Here is a 21116-nt window from a genome sequence, read left to right as displayed (position 1 = left end):
TCTTTAACTATGTCCAGACAGCTTTGTCCAGCAAAGATCAAGCTTCCAGAACCTCTCTGGATAATCTGTTCCAGAGCTCAGACACCAACATATAAAAATTTATACATAAAGATGGCAATGTACAGGTTTTGCCATTAAGATTTTGTTCCAGGGATTATAAATTCCTGACATACGGAGGTGTTGATATATGTAGAAACCAATGGCAGTTTATTTGCAGGTTAGAGATGAGGAATGGAGGGGGGGGGAGTGGAGGAGGAGAAGAAAAAGAGAGAGAACAGTACTATATGTACTTAAAAGAATTGTAAGGAAATCTAGGTGTGTATTCAGTATGTGCGAGTCATTTTTGGTGTAATAGACCAATTGAATCTGGAAGCAAATTTAAGTTAAAGTAGTCAAATATTAAGTCTTGTTGGAACAGTTAGCTGTCCTCATACCATTTAGCCTAAGATTAAGCACATTAAATAGGAAGTTGCTCTTTTTGCTAAAGTATACTCTGCGTATATTTTGAGTGCATTTGCTTGTGTGGATTATTTAGTATGGAAAAAAAAACTTTAAAAATCTTATTTTTCGTGTATCCGAGGATGAAATAATTGAAAGAAGTGTCTTAAAGCAGCTGCAATATCAAGTATCTCTAGAAATATCTATTATCTTTCAGGGCACACTTCGTTATAAAAAAAAGTCACAAAATGTATGTGAAATTTTGGGCTAATTCAGATTTGTCTGGAAACTTAATGCAGTAGCGTTGAATAAAGGGATTCAATTACAGTGTGCAGTGTTTTGTAAGAAACTGTCTTACATAAAAAGTTAATTAATCAGAGCTGTGTCAATTTCCTTGTGCCATGTCAATTTGTAGCAAGGTAATTAATCACTAATCGCCCAGCATGCAGCAAACTAAGGGACGATCCATGAGTCATTTATTGTTGTGGGTTTTTTTCAAAATAAATAGTACACAGAGCCATGAAGAAACACATCTTGCCTTTCATAATATTTTTATCAACAGTTTTGCATGTTGTAATAGACTGCAGTAACAAGCAGCTGTAGTTCAATGGAATATGAATATTAAAGAAACAAATGAGAGCAGATTTATAGGACATTGCTTTTCTGTTATGTCAGTTTTGAGATTACACTGAGCAAATGAACAGTGAAAAATTACTCTTCCATGTGGAGAATGGTGATTAGACTTGTACATTAATTAGAGATTTTTGTTTTCCTTTTCAATGCATTTCAAATGAGAATGTCCTATAAGAAATTGTTTGTCCAAAATGCAGATTTATTCATTCTTAAACAACAGTGTTTAATACTGACATGTATTTTTGTACGAGGGTATGGAAATGATTGTTCCACTAATTCTGAGTAGGTTTCAAAAACAAACATATGGTTTGTATTTTGAATGAAAGAAATAGAAGGAACTGGTCATGCCTGTGTTTGATGTATATGGCAAATTTCTTTTCAATTCATTTAATTCACAATTGGATCCCGGGGATAATAATCTCACAGAAATGATAGGTGAAAAATAAATGCAGTTTTAGGGTACTTAGTTTGTTACTAAGCATTGTGAACTTTCTAAAGACTTTTTTGAACTTTGAAATTTATGTGTGTGTATGTATATATATATATATATATATATATATATATATGATTTTTAAAACTGTCATTTTAAAAGCTGAGATAATGGAGCTTTTACTTGCAAAGCAGTTTTGACTGTGTATTTAAATGCAAAATTCTACAAGTATTCTCTCTAACAGTTTTTATAATTCTTAAAGAAAATGCCAATTAAAGCTACGTAGTACTACTAATACCAGTGGAAAAGTCAGTTGACATAAAACACACATCAGGAAAAATTCCTGATTCTGTCTCAGCAATCTCAGATGATATGATATAGATTATTCTCTTCTTTGTTCTTAATTTATTGTCCCACACTTCTGAAGTGTTTCCTCAACAAGGATCTTTTTAAACTATGGTGATAATATAAATGTATGTTCCTTCATTTCTAACAGTTAAACTACCTTGTAGTAAATTAGCTATGAACCACTTCCAACAGGATGTACCATTAAACTCTTCAACATAAAACACTGGAAAATTCTTGATAACAGATGACCTTATGATTTGTGCAGAGCAGGAGAGATTAGGAGTGATGAGGGGTAGATTCATTCATCCATTTTGATGGCATACCTTTCTTGAGGCATATGGCACATTCATACAAATTCAAACCACAGCACAAATGCAAAGAATAATTGCCCATTAAAATGGCCATATATTTTTATGGCTTTGATACAAAATCTGCCCCCTATTGTTTTTTACATCTGCTACACTTTCATCCATCCCAAAGCTTTAAAACTTTAATATACAGTGTGTAACCCTTAAGTATTATTTTAGCAGGTTATGTTCCTCCTTTTCAGAACTCAAGCTTTATCAGTGCTCAGTCTGTTTTCCAATGCTTAGGTGGAGATCTGGTGTCTAGAAAGTCAACTATCTGTCATTTTTATTTAGTAGAAGATGAACAAAACCAAAGCTTATATGTTTTGGGAGAAAATAAGATTTTAATAAATTTAGTTTGTGAACACAACTGTGATTGGCATGAAAGGGATCTGTATCTCATACCTGTATTTCTTTGCTATATGAGATTGTTATTTACCTAAATTTTACCCACATTGTAGCAAGTCCTGTTAATCCCAAAAGGCTCTTATCTTTCAGAAACGTTGCATTGTGCTGACCAAATTAAAAGCTTAAGATCTAAACTGAAGTTTGATGAAGGAAGTACCACGACAGTGTTTCCATGTTTACAAAGTGTGCAGATGATTTTTTGGGACAATTTTCATTGTAATAATATAAGTGGGTTTTTTTGTTGTTTTTTTTTGAGTTTTTTTTGTGTTTGTTTTTTTTTTGTTTTTTTTTTTTTGTTTTTGTTTTTTAATCTTCAGTGTAGAACAAATACATTTAAATAAGAGATTTTACCAAATTAGCATTCCTTTTTTTTTTTTTTTTTTTTTTTTTTTTTTTAAGTTAAGCTGTAATAAAAGATTATTTGTATGCTTTTTGGTAATCATACTAGGCAACAAACAAGTGCTTTTACTCTTTTTCATTAGAAAAAGAAAAACTGCATTTCCGTTGTATTAACTGCTTTTATGTTTTTACAGTTGTAGTGCCATTCACATTTGAATAACATAATAACCAACTATAGAACTGATAGGGACTATTAGATGAGAAAGTGAATTGCCTCTTTGGCTTATATTTGCTTGTATGAAGTCCTTAGAGATGTAGGTTTTGTGTTGGTTTTGTTGTTGTTGTTTTGTTTTACTTTTTTTCTGTTTGTTTCTTTGTTTGTTTAACCTCATATTGTTACCAATAACGAGCACTTGGAGAAATTTCCCTTTTCCCTATCTCAGATCAGAATTCCAGTCATCAAATTACTTTGATACATTTAAGCTATTTTTATTTAGAAAGGTACTCTGATGCTTCCTAGCTGATGGTCAAACACATTTTCTGTGCCATTATATTAGCATTTTCAGTGACTGAGTTTCAATAGTTTGGCACGGAGGCACTAAGGAAGGTTGACCTACAAACTGGAAGTCATTAAATTCTTAACCCTCCTGGCTACTATATTCATTACTTTGGGGGCTGGTTGATGCCTCTTAATGCTTCCTGATGGGAAAGACCATCTCATAAAATTGTTTTTATTAAGTCCATTATTCAGTTATGTTCCAGTGGTGTTACTTCTGGTTATTTTGGGGTTGAGGATATTAAAAAGTTGGTAGCAAAATAAATTCTGTGGTTATTGCATGCTCCTAACCACCTGATTTCTCAGCTGGGATAAAGCAGCATCATTTTTTTTTACTGAACTCAAATCTAGGCTGACATGATCTTACCAATTACTATACCTCTGGCAATAATTGCAGTCTTTAATAATGTATCTGTAATTAGAAGGCATGTTTTCACAGCTCTATCAGGATGACCCAAGTCATTTCTGGGGGATGGATGTAATTCTACTTCATATGAGATAGCTTTCTGTAAGATTTTGCAACACCATTCATAGTTCCATATTTCTCAGATTTAGTTTCCATTACGACTTATCTTCTTCGTGACAGAACTGCAGATCATTATTCTAAATTTTAATTGTTGCTTCTGTAAGATTTTCTGGAGTTTTGCTTTACTCTAGATGTGTTATGTTTTGTGATTTTCTTAAGGAGTCAATACATGTGAGATGAGCATAGCAGACTTTCCATTTTAATACAACATAGAAAAAAATCAGATTCCTTGAAAATGGTAGAAATACCCTTCTGGTCTTAGCATCTCTCATAAATGTTTGCAAAATTACTGCAGTTTTTGTGCATTGTTTTGTGTGTGTGTGAAAGCTATATTAATGATATAATTAAAAGTAATGAAGAAATACAAAAACATTAGCCACTGTTACTTTTTTCATCTGAAATGAAGAGACAGGCCCATTATTTATACACCTCCCACTATACATAGAGAAATGGACGAGTTGATTTCAAACAGTACATTTTACAGAAGCAAAACTGTCTGGGACCCTGACTTTTTTGTTTTGGTTTGTTTTTCTGAAAGATGAACTATTTACTTCTTGAAACATAGCTAAATATGTTAACTGCTAAGAACTGACTGCTGAAACAGATCTTAAGAGTAGAGGTTCTCAGATTACGTATAAATCCACGGGGTTGTTAAATCCCCATTTGATTGCTTGAGTTTAGAATTTCTCGAGGTGGTTTATTTTTCTTTACAGCTGCTTCTGTTACTCCGTAGAAGTGCATTTTCAGTATGTAAAGAACTATAGAAGCACGTGTAAGTGAAGAAGTTATCCAAACTGCTCAAAGCTGATCAGACTTCTTCATTCATGCTTGTTAGTGGCATTTAAGTCAGATCAATTTCTCTTTTTCTTGGCAGTTCCCTAAAACTACATTTATTAAAGGTAGCTACAGAATACTAAGCTTAAGGCTTGTTATTTAAGATATGTACAATTTCAGGCATGATTTCATGGCCATACTCTTCACTGAGAGGGACCGGACAGTCTGAATGAGGCACAGCATTATGGCAATACTGAAGTCACCATTATTACAGTATTTTCCTTTACATTTCATCTAATAACATTTACAAGTTGAGAATTTTTTGTCTTTATTTCAAATTCAAGGCTATTTTAAAAATTTAACAGATGAAAGACAAATGTGAAATGAAAGCATATTTCGGACTTGAAAAACTGTTTTAGTCATCATTTCCTTCATTTGCTTTTATCAGGGTGCTACAAAGCAATATTAATGTATCTCTTTATTTACATGCTGTAAATAATTCAGTATGTTGAAGCACAATTAAAGTAACCTGAGTGCCATCAGAGCTGGATTTAATTTTCTGTGTCTCACTGATGAATTGGTTCCAGAAAGACGTTTTAACAGTAGCCAGCAACATGTGTCTAAAGAAGAAAAGAATAATTAAGTATTCATTTAAAAAAAGTAAAATAAAATAGGAAGTTTCATTTTTTCTTTTTTTTTTTAATTAAAATAGTTGGGAACAGAGGAGTTTTAGAGATATTTTACGGAAAACGAATAAAACTTACCACTGTATTACTATTCTATTTCTGATGAAAATATGTTGTTTTGTGTGAAATGGTAATTAATGTTTACAGCTACTTGCAATGACAATATAAAATTGTCTGTTTCTTCTTTATATATCTAATTTATTTCTATTAGGTCTGAATATTTTCTGAATTCACATATTTACAATTATTCAGCTTTTGCCTTTGAAGAAATAATATGTACCATCATAAACTTGATATACCTCCCAAACTCTGAGAAAGCTCTTGCTCTTGCTCTCTCTTTTTTTCCCCTTGATATACAACTCAGACCTATTAGTAATCAAATTTTTGAAAATGGAAGCTCCGTTGCATTTGTAAAATCATCAAATTATTCAGATCAAAAGGGGACTGTTGGACGTCACTTGGTCCAGTGTTTCACACCTGCTTGGAAGATCCAGAAATTTCTCTGGTGCTATAAATCTGTGCCTGGGCTGAGTGTTGTTGGCTTCAAACGTCTCTTTTTAGAGGTGCTGTCTGCAACAGACAGCATTGTTTTTATTAATGAGTCTCTTCCAGGGACATCAGAGCTACCTGTGTTAATGCCATCTAAATTCCCAGCTTGCAGGGAATACAAAGATCTTATGTAAGATAATGAGGCCTCTGGTTGAATGACTAATAATTTACTTATTTGACAATATCCACCTCATCCAGTTAAAGACCGTGCTTTAATATAGGCACAACAATACTGCTACACTACTTTTACCTAGTTTTAAAGCACCAGATTGATCTGAATATTTTGTATTTCTCTTCTTTTCTGTGCAGTGCCAGGATTTCCCTACCCTGCTGCAACTGCAGCTGCCGCGTACAGAGGTGCCCACCTAAGAGGCCGAGGTCGCACAGTGTACAACACGTTTCGTGCAGCAGCACCCCCCCCCTCCGATTCCAGCCTACGGCGGGTAAGGAGATCAGCCTCTTTTACCTAACACCGTGAATTTCCAAAGGCTGCAAACTGTTTGTAACTGTGGTGCATGCTGGTCGTGTCTCACTGCAGAAACCAACACAGCATGCAACCAATCCAAGAATTGGAAGTGCTGCACCTTGCACTGAGTATTGAAAAATGACTGTAATTTGTACTGCCATGGTTGGTGGCCTTAAGCATTAGAGGTGTCACATATTGTTATGTAAATGCTCTTGGAGACTGAATGCTCTGAACAGAGAAATTGTTTCAGCTAAAGATGTGTTTTTGATGATTGCAAACATCTGGTTATTAAGGAGGTTGGATCAAGTAACTTCTTTTTCTTCAAATCATCCATTGAAAGTTGTCTCTGTACCTAAATGCTTAGTGTCTTTTTGGATTTGTTTTTTTTTGTTTGTTTGTTTGTTTGCTTGTTTTATTTGTTGTTGTTGTTGTTGTTTTTAAATGGTTTTTTAATTATAATTTTAGTTTTTCTAGTTGATATTTTAGTCAAGATAGAAATGTGGACTGCTTCTTAAGGGTCACATGCTTTCTGGTACGTATTTGCTTAAATTACACCTTAACATTTCACCATTAGTGACCTACCTTTACTAAAAGCAACAATAAAGGAACAAAGGAGAGAAATCCATTGCAATCATTTTTAGAAACTCAATTTTATTTTCTGTTATTCGGAAGTGTAAAAGCATGGTATATTTCTGAAGGAAAGAAGGGAGGAACAGAGTGTGGTAGCTCTGTAAATGCTGACAGAATGTTTTTGTATGATGCCTGTGGTCTTTAAAAGCCTTAGCAATGTCGAAACATTTTCAGCTATTAAGAAATCAGTAAGTTTAGTAAATCCGTAAACATGGAAGATCCCTGGGTAAAATAGTATTTTATGATAACAGTTTGTAGTAGGTATGTCAGTACTTCTCTGTAGAGCAACGGATCTTTCTGGGAAAGGGAAAGGAAGGTTTGGAAAGTCGGGGAGTGAAAGTGATTTCTCTCTCTCACCAAAATAATGCCACACAGCTCATCTACTCTGGCATTGGATATCCTCATATAAGGAACCTTGCAGCACAATATGATGCTGAGACCCTCTCCTCCTACTTAATTACAGCAGAAGACAGGTGCCCTTCACTAGTCCCCCCACCCCAGACTTCCTTTGAATTCTGCTGAGAAAAGCCAATTGAAGGTATTCAAGACTAATTTGGGCTTAATCTTTTCCATATTGTCAAAACACAGTAAAATAATTATGTGGCTCACAATGTACCAGATTTAAGGAGATACCTGAAATATTGTTGACTGAGACACAATGTCTAGAACTACAGTAATAGACCAAAGTAATACAAAATGAGGCACAGGATCAATATTGCAAGGATCAATATGCTGTTGTAGTATTGGAACCTGGTAATGTCAATAATGCTTATTCCGGCCATATTAAGGACATGCTGGTGTGTTTCCAGTTGCATTAGTTCGTTTAGATCTCCTACCAGCCTTTTACAACTAAGCTGACTAAATCCATCTCTGGTTGGAAGCAGTTTCTTATGAAGCCTGTATTTGATTAAGCCAGAAGGCATGTCTTTTCTTCTAGACAAAAGTAGTCAGTCAGCCACTGAGCTAAATTTTTCCAGGATATCTGAGACATGCTCTCTGACCATTCATTCACATTGGGCAGTACCCCTCAGAGAATTAAGCTGTTTGAAAAATAAATATGGAAGTGAAGACACAATGCCAGGTTATTATTATTATTTTTTTTTTTTAAGTGAACTACATCTTTTTTTCTTTATAGACTAAGTAATACTATTCAACTTAAGGGAGGAAGACACCATGGTTTTTGAAAAAGATTGTCTGAGTTGCCTTTGGGCAAGTATGGCATCCCACCCAAGCACCCTATTGTTGCCTAGACTGTCTATTTTAGAGGTAGTCCAGGTATTTGTATGTGGCAAAGAGGGGAACAAGTTTAGAATGCCTTACAGGGCTGACTTCATACCTGGATGTCTAAGTTATGAAATGGGTACTGCAGGTACAAAATAAACATATTTACATGTACTGCGTACTGCAAGCACAGGTACATGTTTTATAGTTTTCCTTTGTGCTTTTAAGACTTTACCTGTTTACCAATTTAATTTATAGGCCTCTAATTTAAGAAGCCACATAAGGGAGGTCTGTGTGTGTTGTGTTGGATACACCTATGTGCTCATAGTTGAGTTAGTATAGTGATTCCACAAGAAGAATTAGATTTCCAAGTGTAATGAATATGAATCCTCATAAACAGTACTGCTTAATTCCAGCATTTTACTAATCAAATTTGATGTAAAGATCATGAAATCATATTTAAAGCTAATAGGTGCTTCAGCATGAATCTGCAGGATGGTTTGACAGTTAGGTTGGACAGATCTCATGTGCCTTCATGATCTGTCCTTAAAGTTGACTTAAGGAGCCATGCATTGACACAGGAGAGAAGTTAGATCATTATGTTGGCACAACGGCCTCCAGTTTTCTGAGCTAAGTCATCAGTCATCCAGGATTCTACTCTGCCATCCAATACATTGCCAGTAAATTCAGTATGTATTAGAAACAGTCTCACTGCAAAATTTTTCAATTGATAAGCTAAATAAAATTACCAAAAGTGATTAGGTTGGAAGGCACCTTAAAGATCATCTAGTTCCAATCCCTTGCCATGGGAAGGAATATCACTCATCAGATCAGGCTGCCCAGGGACTCATCCAGCCTAGTTGTGAGCACCTCCTAGGACAGGACACCAACATTTTTTTGGGGCAGCCTGTGACAGGTCCTCAACCCCCTCTGACTAAATAATCTCCTCCTGACATCTAAGTCTCACATTTTATTTTAAAACCATCCCCCTTCTTGCTATCTGTGTGTATTAAAAAGTCTCTCTCCTGTTTATAAGCTCTCCCTAAGCAGTGGAAGACTACAGTGAGGTCTCCCTGGAGCATTCTCCAGGTTGAACCATCCCAGCCCCTTTAGCTTTTCTTTGTAAGAGGGGTAGCCTAGCCTGGAGGGTGCTCAGGCACCAGCAGCCACAGCACAGCAGCCTCGTGGCCCTTCCAAAAGCTCTCCATGTGGCTCCCCACTCTGCCAGGTCTGCTATAGGCATGATGGCACCGGCCCAGCTGCACAGGGAAAATGGTGGCCGCAGCCATCTTGTCTTCATTTAGATAGGTTTGAGTTCAGAGATGAGTCAGGTTTATTTTTCCTTCCACCTGTGGTTTAAAATAGCACATTGATTTCTGATACATAAATTTACATCTTCTGTGATTTGTGGATCAGCACAGACCCTAGTAGTTTCGTTGCACTGGTCTGCAGTTGGATGGATAATGCTTTATTCTGAAATAATTTCTTTGGCCTGGTGTATCATCTGCTAGTAGCTTCCCTGATACAGCAGTCCCATTCGGAATTTCTTCTCATTGCTTTGTTCTGTGCTCACTCATTATGTATTCTGACTTATCAAAGAGGCCAAAAGGCAGAAGGAATCCTTGATCAATGAAAACAAACTGTAAGTATGTTGTTTTCAGTTTCAATGGAAGTAAGAGTCAGGGACAATTACAGAGAAAATAAAGAGATCATAGAGAATGAACTAAGTTACAAAAGGAAGCAAACAACAAGAACATCATTTGTTGATAAGAAAAATGGAAAACTCCTTGTCTGTTGTTTTGCAATTAATTTAGCAGCAAGCTTTCATTTTTCCACTCAAGGAAGTAGCACTGCTTACAGCCAAGCAATCAGTTTGATGCAAAAATATTTTCAATAATTAAAAAAAATTGGTGTCCCATGTATTTATTTTTGAATAACAATATTTACATTTACAGTAAAACTCCGCAACATACAGTTAGAAAATACAATTTCCTTTTTAAAAAGTACCTACCTATAAATGTAAAATGTTAAGCTGATTTGAAAAGATTTTTTTCATTTTCTTTCATTTCTTTAATCTTTGACAGCTTACATGAAATGAAATATAATAAGTGATTTGAAATAATTTTTTGCACACTGATTTGCTTATATTCAAAAGTTTTAGAACTGTAAAGAATCATTTTCAAATAGGAAATCAATGGCAAGGCTAGGAACATGTATTTTCTTACCAGTCTTACAAGCTTGATACTAGTGCTTCTCTCAGCTGCACGGTCTCAAGATTCCCTGCTCTGTAACAAAAACCTGCTTTCTTTTCTGTTTCCCTTAAGCTGTATTTATTCTTATTTACATGTCCTGTTTGATACTGTCTGATTTTTTTTTAGACTCTATATCAGCAAGGTTATGAAATGGCGGTGTGTCCTGATCTGTCAGGAAATACAGATCTCGTCATTAGTTAGGCAGTACAAATTACTATGTATTCTTATGGAAAGCTCTCTTCTCACAGTTACTGAGAAACAACAAATACAACACACTTTACTAAATCTACAGAAAACTGGTGAATACAGGTGTATTTAGAGCCACTGTTTTCTTATAAATCCAAAGACATCTTACATGCTTTAAAACATGGTTGTCCGGTCTTCTGGCTCACCTGGGATGCATTGAGTGAGGAGGAACTGTCTTGGGCCTGTTGATGTTTTGGCAGTTGCCAAGCGATTATTGGGTGTCCGGAGCTGGGCCAAGCCACTCAGCAGGCAGGAGGTGCCGCCATGATGGCACGAGGCAGGGGGCAGAACAGAGCAGAGGCTGTGCTGGGCCACATGCAGCCTGTGGGCTACAGGTTGAACATGTGTCACTTTAAAATTAAGTAAATATGTAGTACATAATTATTGAATTCTTTAGCTGAGAGAGGCATTTCAGTAATTCCTTGAGATAGTCTCGTGTAACTCATTTAAAATACTTCATTTTTATCAATCATTTCTAATACCTTAAAATATTACAATGTGTAACTTGCTCTTCACCTTTTATGTGTATTCAACTTCTGTACCATAACATTCTACTCAAACAGATAATATGAAGCTTAGTTTGTGTGAGAAAATAGAACATTTACATTTCTGAAAGTCTATGCTGGGTGGAAATCTTAAATTCAAGGCTATGTTGCAGGAGGAAGAGAAAGAAGTGGTCATGTATGTGGTGTGAGAAGTGCATGGAGGGCAAGCCTGCCAATTGAGGAGGTTGTGACTACGAGCTATTTCTTGCTTCTCTCAGGGACCTGCCTGTCTGTGTAGTTCACAGCAAAACTGTTAACTTGTTTGAGGAGAAGAGCAGTTACTAACTTGATTAAAATCCTTTTATATGGTCCTTTCTGATCAGCTTTCAGGTAGGAGGTTTGGAGGTCACTCTTCTTCGTGCTTTCTTTCAGGCTTCTCTCTGGCTACTAAGCAGTATTTTATAGTGTTTTGTCATAGAATCATAGAATAGTGTGAGTTGGAAGGAATCCACAACGATCTCTCTAATAGTTTTATGTCCTTCTTGTATTGCAATGCCCAAATTGCACCCAGTGCTCGAGGTGAGGCTGCACACTGCAAGGCAGAGCAGGGTATGGGGTACAGCTTATATCAGAATCAATCAGACAAGCTTGAAACACAGACAGGCTAGTAGCAATATGACTGATACACAGCCCTCTCACTCTGTACTCTGTTGATGACATTATTTTATTTAAAAGATAAATTAAAAAAAGCAAATACATCAGTAAAAAAAGTCTTGCTTTGATCTTTTTCTTTCTAAGATTATTTGTTTTATTTACACAGTGTCCAATAACAGTCTAAGGAATGTTCTAATCGATCAGAAGCTGCTAGAAAAAGTAGTTGTATGGCAGATTTTGGATGCAGATGGCGGTACGTAGACTGCCAAAAGAAAGGAGAAGGAAGCAGGATTTGCTTTCTTTAGCAGACGACTAGAAGTAAACAATGTGATTTTGTACCCTGTAATTGCTTTGGAACTCTGCTGAAACTAGTAGGTCAGCATTCTTAAAAATCATTTGCCAAATACTAAAACATGATGAGTGTGGTGTTCTGTCTTTAAACAATTGCCAAGAAAAGCTAATGTCCAGCACTGTATGTCTGCTAGTATTGCAGTTAAAACTAATGAAAAGCCCTTCTCTTCCAGCATCATTTGCCTCAAGGTCTTCAGAAGTTTAGTATGTGATGACTTTGCATCCTTCCAATGCACTACATCTAATTCTGATGAACCTAATAGGGAGGTAGCTGCTATCTTCACTTCTTTTTGTGGGAGAAGAGGGAATAACGATATGTTTTTATCTCTTTCATGTTTCTGGGTTAGAAGCATAACAATCCCTTGTTATCTGAAGTTTTTTTAGTTTCTAAAGAAATGCAAGAAGGAGCTCTCAACTTTTGTATAGTCAGCCAAGGGGAAAAAAAAGAAGAAAAATAACCAACACACACAGAAATATGAACTTGACTGTTTTTGAGAAGAAAAAGCAGCAGATACATGTTGCAGGATTACTTCCTGAATGTCCTACTTCTTGTTTAGTTGTGCGTTATGTTAATGAACTCATGAACTCAGGGAATGAGAACTGTTGAGAATGGGCATGTGAAGTATGTCATTGTACTCTATTTAATAGCTGGAAACTTGAGAGTCTACTCTGATCACATCTGCAGCGTGCAGAGAGCTTGCAGATTGATGAGTAAAATGAAGGCAAAGAAGGGCGGGGGGAGTCAAAGGCTTGTATCAGAAAAAATCTTCTAGTGGATTGTTAGAACAAGAGAACTTGTTAAAGAAAGAGATGATATAAAATATATTTTCATGTGTAAACAGAAGAAAGTAAAAAATATAATCAAATAAGACAATACATATGGGGAGTAAGGAGAGAAATAGTACCAGGTATAAAGTAGACGTAATGGCAGTAGAAATTGACATTGAGATGAATGCTGAGGAAGAGGAAACCAAAATGTGGAACAAATATTGTGTGATGTAATTAGAGTGCTGAACATCTTCTTTCTTCGGTTTACTTTAAATAAGGCTATAATTTCATCTGTTATTTGTTTCATGAAGAAAGCTTTGTATGAAGGGTACATGAAGGAATTTCAGCAGAGATCAAAAACTGGAAAATATATTTTAGACAGTGAAAGTGACTACTAGCAATCAAAGCGGAGAATTTTAGTTCAGATGCTTTCTTGTAATTGTGAGGGAGGAGAAATAATGCACTGTAACCACAATTCGTGTTGCAGTGGCTCAATCACAATTGTAATGCCTGTTTATTCTGCTGACTCAGTTACTCCATGCACTTAATCTGCTTTACGTTATTTTTGTTAACTTGTGCAGATTGTTTGAATGACTGAGGGCCACACGCACTCAGCTGGCATGAAGTTACTGAACTAAGGTTTGCACACTTGAGAACTATCTTATGCCACTGACAGGTTAGAGGATATAAAAATGGCAGTGAAGACAGATGTGGTCCTCATTATAGAATATTATAAAGGCTGACTCTAAACTACTAAGCAGTTTGTCTTAATTAATTTACAACAAGAAATATTTTAAGACACAGGGAATGAGTAAAATAGAATCACAGGATTGTAGGGGTTAGAAAGGGACCTCTGGAGGTAATCGAGTCCAGCTCCACTTCTAAAGCAGGTTCTCTACAGTAGGTCACACAGGTGGGCATCCAAAGCACTTAAACCCATGCAAAGTTGTTTAATTATTGGTTAGAAAACAGTTTCATATCTATGAAAAAAGAATTCTAGGAAATGATTGCAATGTATGATGTTATTTAGATGTGTGTTTTCTTATTAAATCAAAATTTCAATTTTCTCTGTTTTTCTTAGCTCTATAAAATACAACTGAATAACTTCCCCAAATTTGTTATTTTAAATGCTTCCAGGTAATGCATTAATATATCACACGGTCCCGAGTGAAGTAATTCAGATTTCAATAACATGGCTATTTCCAGACCCTCTATTAGTTGACAAGGAACTCAAGATTTATGTGGCTTCCAGGACAACTTTTTGAACATAAATTGTAAAAGGAGCTGTGGCAAGATGGGTCCTTCAGTGGTGCATTCATTCTCTTCCCAGATTTGAGACTTGTTCTCTGTGCTCAACTTCAGAGAGAGAGAAGGGGATGATGAGTCAAGCAAATTACCCTTTGGAAAATCATATACTGGAGGAAAGAAAAATGCAGTGTAGTTCTTGATGCTTTATACTTAGTCATTCTGTTAGAAAACATTATTTGACTCCCCTGATAAGACTCAGTCACAGGAGTCAACGAGTGATAGTGAATGGAAGAGATAGTCTGAAAATATACAACAATGTGAAGAAAGTTGAGAGAAAAAAAATCGTAAGAAGTAGCAGGTCTCATATTCAACATATACTACAAAAGTGTAAGGAGGAAATCAGATAAAATTAGCTGATTCTTTTCATAGTTCATGTCCTGCCTACAAATGTTATACTCATTTGCCTGTTTCTGTCTCTTCGTGTTAATACTAGCCATATTTAATGGTAGTCATGCATTTGTGTCTCATTTAGTGCTGAGTACTTCCTCCAGTATAACATTTGTTAAGCAGCTACTGAGCTGGAATTCAAAATAAGTTTCCGTCTGTACATGATTGAGCATTATATGTAAAAGTAAGACCTAGACAAATGAACTAACCTACTCAGGATTACATCCAGCTGCATTTGGGAATTCAAAGTGTTTCAGTCTATATTCATCTTTTGACATCTCCACTACACATTCACAAGTCACCAAGAGGAGAAAGAAAATACGTCCTGCTTTTAACACACATTCTCTCAAATTTGTTATTTTCTGAATAATAATGTTCAGTAATAATGGAAAATAGTATGTCTTAATATTATGTGGGGGGTTGATCTTGGCTGATGGCCAGACCCAGCTGCTCCCTCACTCCTACTCCTTAGCATAATGCAGGGAGAAAATGAGATGGAGCTCATGGATTGAGGTAAGGACGGGGAGATCACTTGCTAATTACCTTCATGGTCAATGTAGACTGGACTTCAGGAAACTAATTTAATTGATTACTAAATAAAATAGGGTTGGTGGTGAGAAGCAAAGACAAAAATTCTAACACTTAATTGTCTGTATCTCGCTTTTTGTAGTCTCAATTAAACTCCTTCATTCCATGCTCCTCTGTCTCCTACTCAAGTGGAGGGGTGTAGGGGGCTGGGAAATGGGGGATTGTAACCAGTTTGTAAGATTTCCTCTCCACTGAGGGGATTTCCTACTTCTTCAGTGTGAGCTCTCCATGAGCTGCAGCTTCCCTTAGAACTTACTGACCTGATCTGGCATGTGCTGCTCCTCTGGGGTCTCTCAAGAGTTGCAGCAGAACTTTGCATTTGTTCAGCATTTCTGTAGTTGTACTTACAGAATTTAATGATAATGGAGATCATTATTTCTGGCATTTGGTTCTGAAGCAGTTATTTTGGACTGCCTCTGACAATTCTAGAGGCTGATCTCCAGAATTAGTAAGTAGGAAAACAGTTTGTTTCTATTTTATTTTATTTTATTTTATTTTATTTTATTTTATTTTATTTTATTTTGTTGTTAGAAATAAAATAGGACTTCAGTCTTCCTGTTGTGCACTGATTTATTATCAGTGTTTCAGTGGTCATCTTGGGAAACATCAGAACTTCAATAAGAAAGAATGATTTTTCTCTGGAACGCTGCATGACCTGGATGCTCTTTTAAGATGATACATTTTTTTATTCATTTTTTCAGTAACCTCTTGCAAAAAGTTCTGAGTATAACCACTACTGTTTGATTGTTGTTTATTTTTAAACCACATTATTTAAAAAAACAAACAAACAAACAAAAAAACAAACAGAGCTTTATCTTAATTTTGTTTAGCTCTCATGCTGTGTTATTGTAAATAACATCTTGCTTTGAGTTGTTTATTGAATGCAGAAATATATAATTTTAGACTTGTTACATTAAGCCTTAAATAATTTCGCACACTGTACAACAGCACTGATCTACGTGGCATCTTTTTGGATGTGGAGACTGTGTTTGGCCTCTTATATGAAGGAATGTGTAATCTTGTCCAGAGATTATTTAGAAAATGGAGTCCTTGTCTATGGAATTAATATGCCTTTTTTTTTCTTTTCAAATGCATATCATTTGAAAAACAGACTTCCTATATGAAATTCCTGAAAATGGCCTCTGCCTGCATTAACCTTTGCATTGTTTGTATATGATTTGTATGTGTATTCATGGTTGTATAATTCTATCTTGCAGTCATGTGGAATGTTGTACTTCTTACACACAAATAGGTCTTACACAAACATGTAATATTTTAAAAGAATTAGAATATAAAAACCAAAATGTAGGTACACTGCAAGATAAATAATATATTTTTCTGTTAACAAATTGTGTAGGCCATATATGACATATTCTAATCTGCAGACCAAATAAATGGAAAAATACATAAGTAAATATCTGAACTTTACCAAAGTGAATGCCAGCCACTCTGACATAAGTAGAGCCAGGCTTTCATACATTATGCCACCGTAAATTTATCATTGATGAAGTGTAATTCAGTTTATGTACATGTATGCATATTTTTTATTTTCTCAAGTGAATCTGACTTAGTCACTAGTTCATGCCGGTGGCTTTTGGTCACTGACCTCAATTGTTCAATTATATTTCTGACATGAAAATTCTTTTAGAAATTGCAGAACAGCTTAGGCTAGCGACTTCATAACTATTATTCCAGAAACTAATATTTCAAACTGAGAATTTTGTTGCAAATAACCTATTGAGCGCTCTCATATTTAGTTACTGAGACGGCTTGGACTGATTCTGCATTAGAAATACAGAAGTTTTTAAGTTGTAGATCTGCAAAACAAAACAAAATTGCTGGACTTCTACAATGTGTGTAATTAGTGTTGATGTTACATATTTCCAATTTTATTTTGTGTAATGATTTAAACCATCCTTGTCATATTCTATCATTTCTCCTGGAGGGTTAGAATCTAAAATTTGAGCTAATTAAAATAAGAATTTGTCTAAGCTGAAATGAAGCAATCTTTAATTGCATCACAATTCTACATTTTTTCAGACAAGAAATAGTGATGTATCCAACTACAGTATCACGGTAGCTCACAACTGTGGGCATGTTTGCCACGGTGGTAAAATGACAGTGAGAAAGGCTAATACTTTTCTCATAAGAATAGAGTTAATCCATTTTAACGAGACCTGTTGTCATTATCATAAATGTCTATCAAAGCAGTACCTATGAATACTCTCATCTGTGTGTGCATTAGTTATTGAGATTTGAAGCAGTGGGTATAGAATTCCATCAGTACAATTATTTCACACATTTCCCTCACCCTATAACCTATTTTTAGTGTTGTTCTCCATCTAAGTCGTGACGAATAGCACTTTGTTTTAGAGGGCTGACAATTACCGGACAAGAAAGTATTATTTCAGGAAATAACATTTTCTAAATGAATCAAAGCAGGTCACAGAATTGGACCTGTGAAAATTTCTGTAGAAAAAATGCTGCCAATTTTTCAAATTTTTTCCTTCAAAAAAGGAAACACAGCTTTCCAGAAGTATTTTCCAATTCTGCCATGCTTCATGTTTCACCTCTTTTTGACTAAGCATTTGGCATACTTTTATTAAAAAAAAAAAAAAAAAAAAAAAAAAAAAAAAATTTAGTACAGTTCCACTTCTGATAATTGCTACCAACCTCCTTAACCAATGTGAAGAGTGCCTTCCTTCCCCCCTCCCTGTGTTCTTGTGACAAGACTAACCTCAGCTGTGCAGGGGTTGGTGGCATTTGCATGTGGAAATGCACTAATATGGATGTTTTTCTTTGTGTGTGCATCCTTGCAGTGTTGTATACCAGGATGGATTTTATGGTGCAGACATTTATGTAAGTATTCATTGATGTGCATGCTGTCCTTGTACATTACCAGAGTCATTCTTTTTACAAGTTTGCTGCCTAGCTTGACTCTGTTTTGTCTATTTACCATCCCTTGCCTGTCAGAAGGAATTGAGAAGAATATCTCTCACATTGGAAGACCTTTCTGTTCATTACATCTATCATTGTTCAGTGGAGCTGAATTAACTCTTCAATCAAATGTTGAATAAATGCAAAAAGATGTGAAAAATATGTGCGTGCATGTATGGTTGTGTGTGGAGGAGTGTCTCCCTTCAAAATTAAAGTATTAAGAGAAGTTGAAAATAAAGCAGAAACATTCTTCTGCCAACCCCCCAAATATGTTGGTTTTTTGTGTTTTGTTGTTGTTGTTGTTCTTTTGTTTTTGGTTTTTTTTTTTTCTTTTTCAAACAAGGCTAGTTAAGCATTAATGATACTTGAGGTATGAAAATGCAGTATGGAGAGGTATACACTCAAGTAAATTTTCTCAAATCTCAGCAACATCTAGGATGTGCCATGGTAGAGCTTAATTACACTGTAAGTTTAAGATGTGTCTCTCTATTGTGTCATTTGAATAGACTTCTGTAGACTGCTCTTTTAAAATCCACATATTTCAATTTAAATGAAATAGGTAATGATTGCTCAAGTTGTATGAAGTGCTTATTTTTGTTAGTTAGTACTGATAGCCTTGGATAGTAATTACCAGCTTCTCATTGAAATGTATACAGCTCATTGGTTACCAATTTCATTTCAAAAGATATTTTTAAACTTCTTTTCTTACTAATATTAAAGTTTTTTACCTTGAATATATAAAGAGAGGCTACTTACATCTGAGCATACAAGAGGTTTAAGACTGAGGTTGAATTTCAGGCTTCTAAAATAATTTTTGCACCCTGTATTTACAGTTTTGTAAAAATGCTTGGCTATGAAATACGTTACCAGTAATAAGGTAATCTTTCACATCTGTTATTATTTTTGCAATAGCAGACTGGTCCAGGTATCTTTATTTCAACAGACAACTTGCTATATCCTAATTGTGCCTATGTTTTTCTGTCTCTATTGAGTTACAAAGAGATGGATGAGGTGAAATTGGTTTGAACATTAAAAATTCACTAGGTAATGCTAGGAAACATTCCTTGTCTTTATTACCAGCAATCTTTTAGAGCTATTTCTAAAGGAACAGAGTATTTTTTAATACATTTTATATGAAAGGAAAACAATTTGAACTTATGGAAGAAGTAGGTTTTGGTTTTTTGGTTTGATAAAAAGCTGATATCCATCTGATGATTAATTTGCAAAGTTGAAAAATATTTTTAAAATAAATTAACAGTTTAAGTTTAAAATTCTATGTGCACATAGGGATGCTATCTGTAACATATTGTTAGTGACACGTGAGAATAACTTATTTGTCAAAAGCTTACTCTAGTAAGCTGCTTAAGTCTCACCTAAATGCACTGCTATTGAATTTTTGAGCTATATAGAATACACAGTGTTAAATTTTTATCAAGTCTGATTTCCAGTTTTCATATTTCTGCAAACTGTGACATCCCTTTTGCCTAGTTTCCCAACGTGAAAATCTAAAAGGCATTAAGAAGTCCACCTTAGTATTGCTTAATGTTGATAGTGTAGTTTGGAGTTAAATGTTTATGTAACAGTTCATGGTTTTGGAAACCACTGTTGCCGCAAAGCAAGGTGTCTCTTTTGGTGCTTGACAAAATGGTTTCATTTTAAGGGGTCCTTCATCCTCCCATAGTCTTGAACATTTTTCTTCCAAGCAGAAAGAAATTTCAATGAGGAAGATACTGGAAAAATTACTGATTTCCAGTGTAGTTTCAGTCTTGTTGTTTTGACTACTCAAGTGAATTAAAAATGTGATAGCTATGCTGCTACACCGGTTTAGACTTAGTTGCAGCTTTGTACTTCTCAGTGCATTTCCTAGTTCTTTTACTGCAGCAGAATGATTACAGAAGTTCATATAATTGAAACATTCTTGTGGAAATCTATTATTTTATAATGTTCATGGCTTCTTAGTTCATAATTCATTTTTCTTCACATTTTTCTTTCTTCCATCCAAAACATTTTGATGGTGAAAGGAGGAGAGAACTAGTATAAGCTGAAAGAAAATTTATTATGAAGTGTATTAGTTCTCAGTGTATCAGTTTGCAGCAGACTAAGTTATTTATTAAATCCCAATTGACTATGATATAATTTTACTCAGCTTTTGATTTTAATTATTGAGATGAAGCTTTGGGAAAGAACAAGTGCTTTGTGGGAAAAAAAAGAGAAATAAATAAAATTTTAAATGTATAGGTTGTAATAGTAAATTGGAGAGAAAGGAGCCATTAAAACGATACAGAAAACAAAATCAAAGGAACACTGCTGAAAGTTATAATAAACAATATTCATGAACAAATATATCAAAGTAGATTTCATTCTGATGTGATTACACTGATTAACAACAGTGGTATGGACTGTGCCAAGGTAGCCTTTGGTGGCTAGCCTTTGTGCAAGGGAAGCTGGGAATTAAACTGACTGTGTCAAAACAACAGGGTGAAACAAGAACAGAAAATAACCAGAGTTGCTTAATACTAACCAGAGGCATAGAAGAGGATAGCAATATAAAAATAGGTGGAAAATACAGTCTAAAAATGAAAATCCAGGCCCATGACTGTTTGTAATACAATATATTCTATATTTCGTACGGTGTGATATGAAATGTAATAATGTCTCTGAAATAGCTGAGCTATTGAATTCCTTTCTAAATGTGCCTTTAAGTAGGAAAATAAAGGAGATGATTAGGAAGAAAGGAAGACCTTTTAAAATTAAGTATTGATTCACTAAGAGAAAAAGTCATTAAAAAA

General features: G+C 35.1%; 1 protein-coding gene across 1 annotated transcript in view; it reads left to right on the top strand.

Moving 5' to 3' along the window:
• RBFOX1 (RNA binding fox-1 homolog 1) overlaps positions 1-21116 on the top strand; it is a 233266-nt gene that overhangs the window by 176000 nt on the left and 36150 nt on the right. Inside the window, 3 exon segments of the mRNA XM_042864325.1 lie at positions 6344-6447; positions 6449-6477; positions 18210-18249. Coding sequence (XP_042720259.1) covers positions 6344-6447; positions 6449-6477; positions 18210-18249 — 173 coding nt within the window.

Source organism: Lagopus leucura, unplaced genomic scaffold, assembly GCF_019238085.1.
Source record: "Lagopus leucura isolate 7727_CA_CO unplaced genomic scaffold, USGS_WTPT01 Super-Scaffold_760, whole genome shotgun sequence".
Lineage (NCBI taxonomy): Eukaryota > Metazoa > Chordata > Aves > Galliformes > Phasianidae > Lagopus > Lagopus leucura.
The sequence above is the reverse complement of the archived record's forward strand: the minus strand, read 5'-3'. Positions and strand labels throughout refer to the sequence as shown.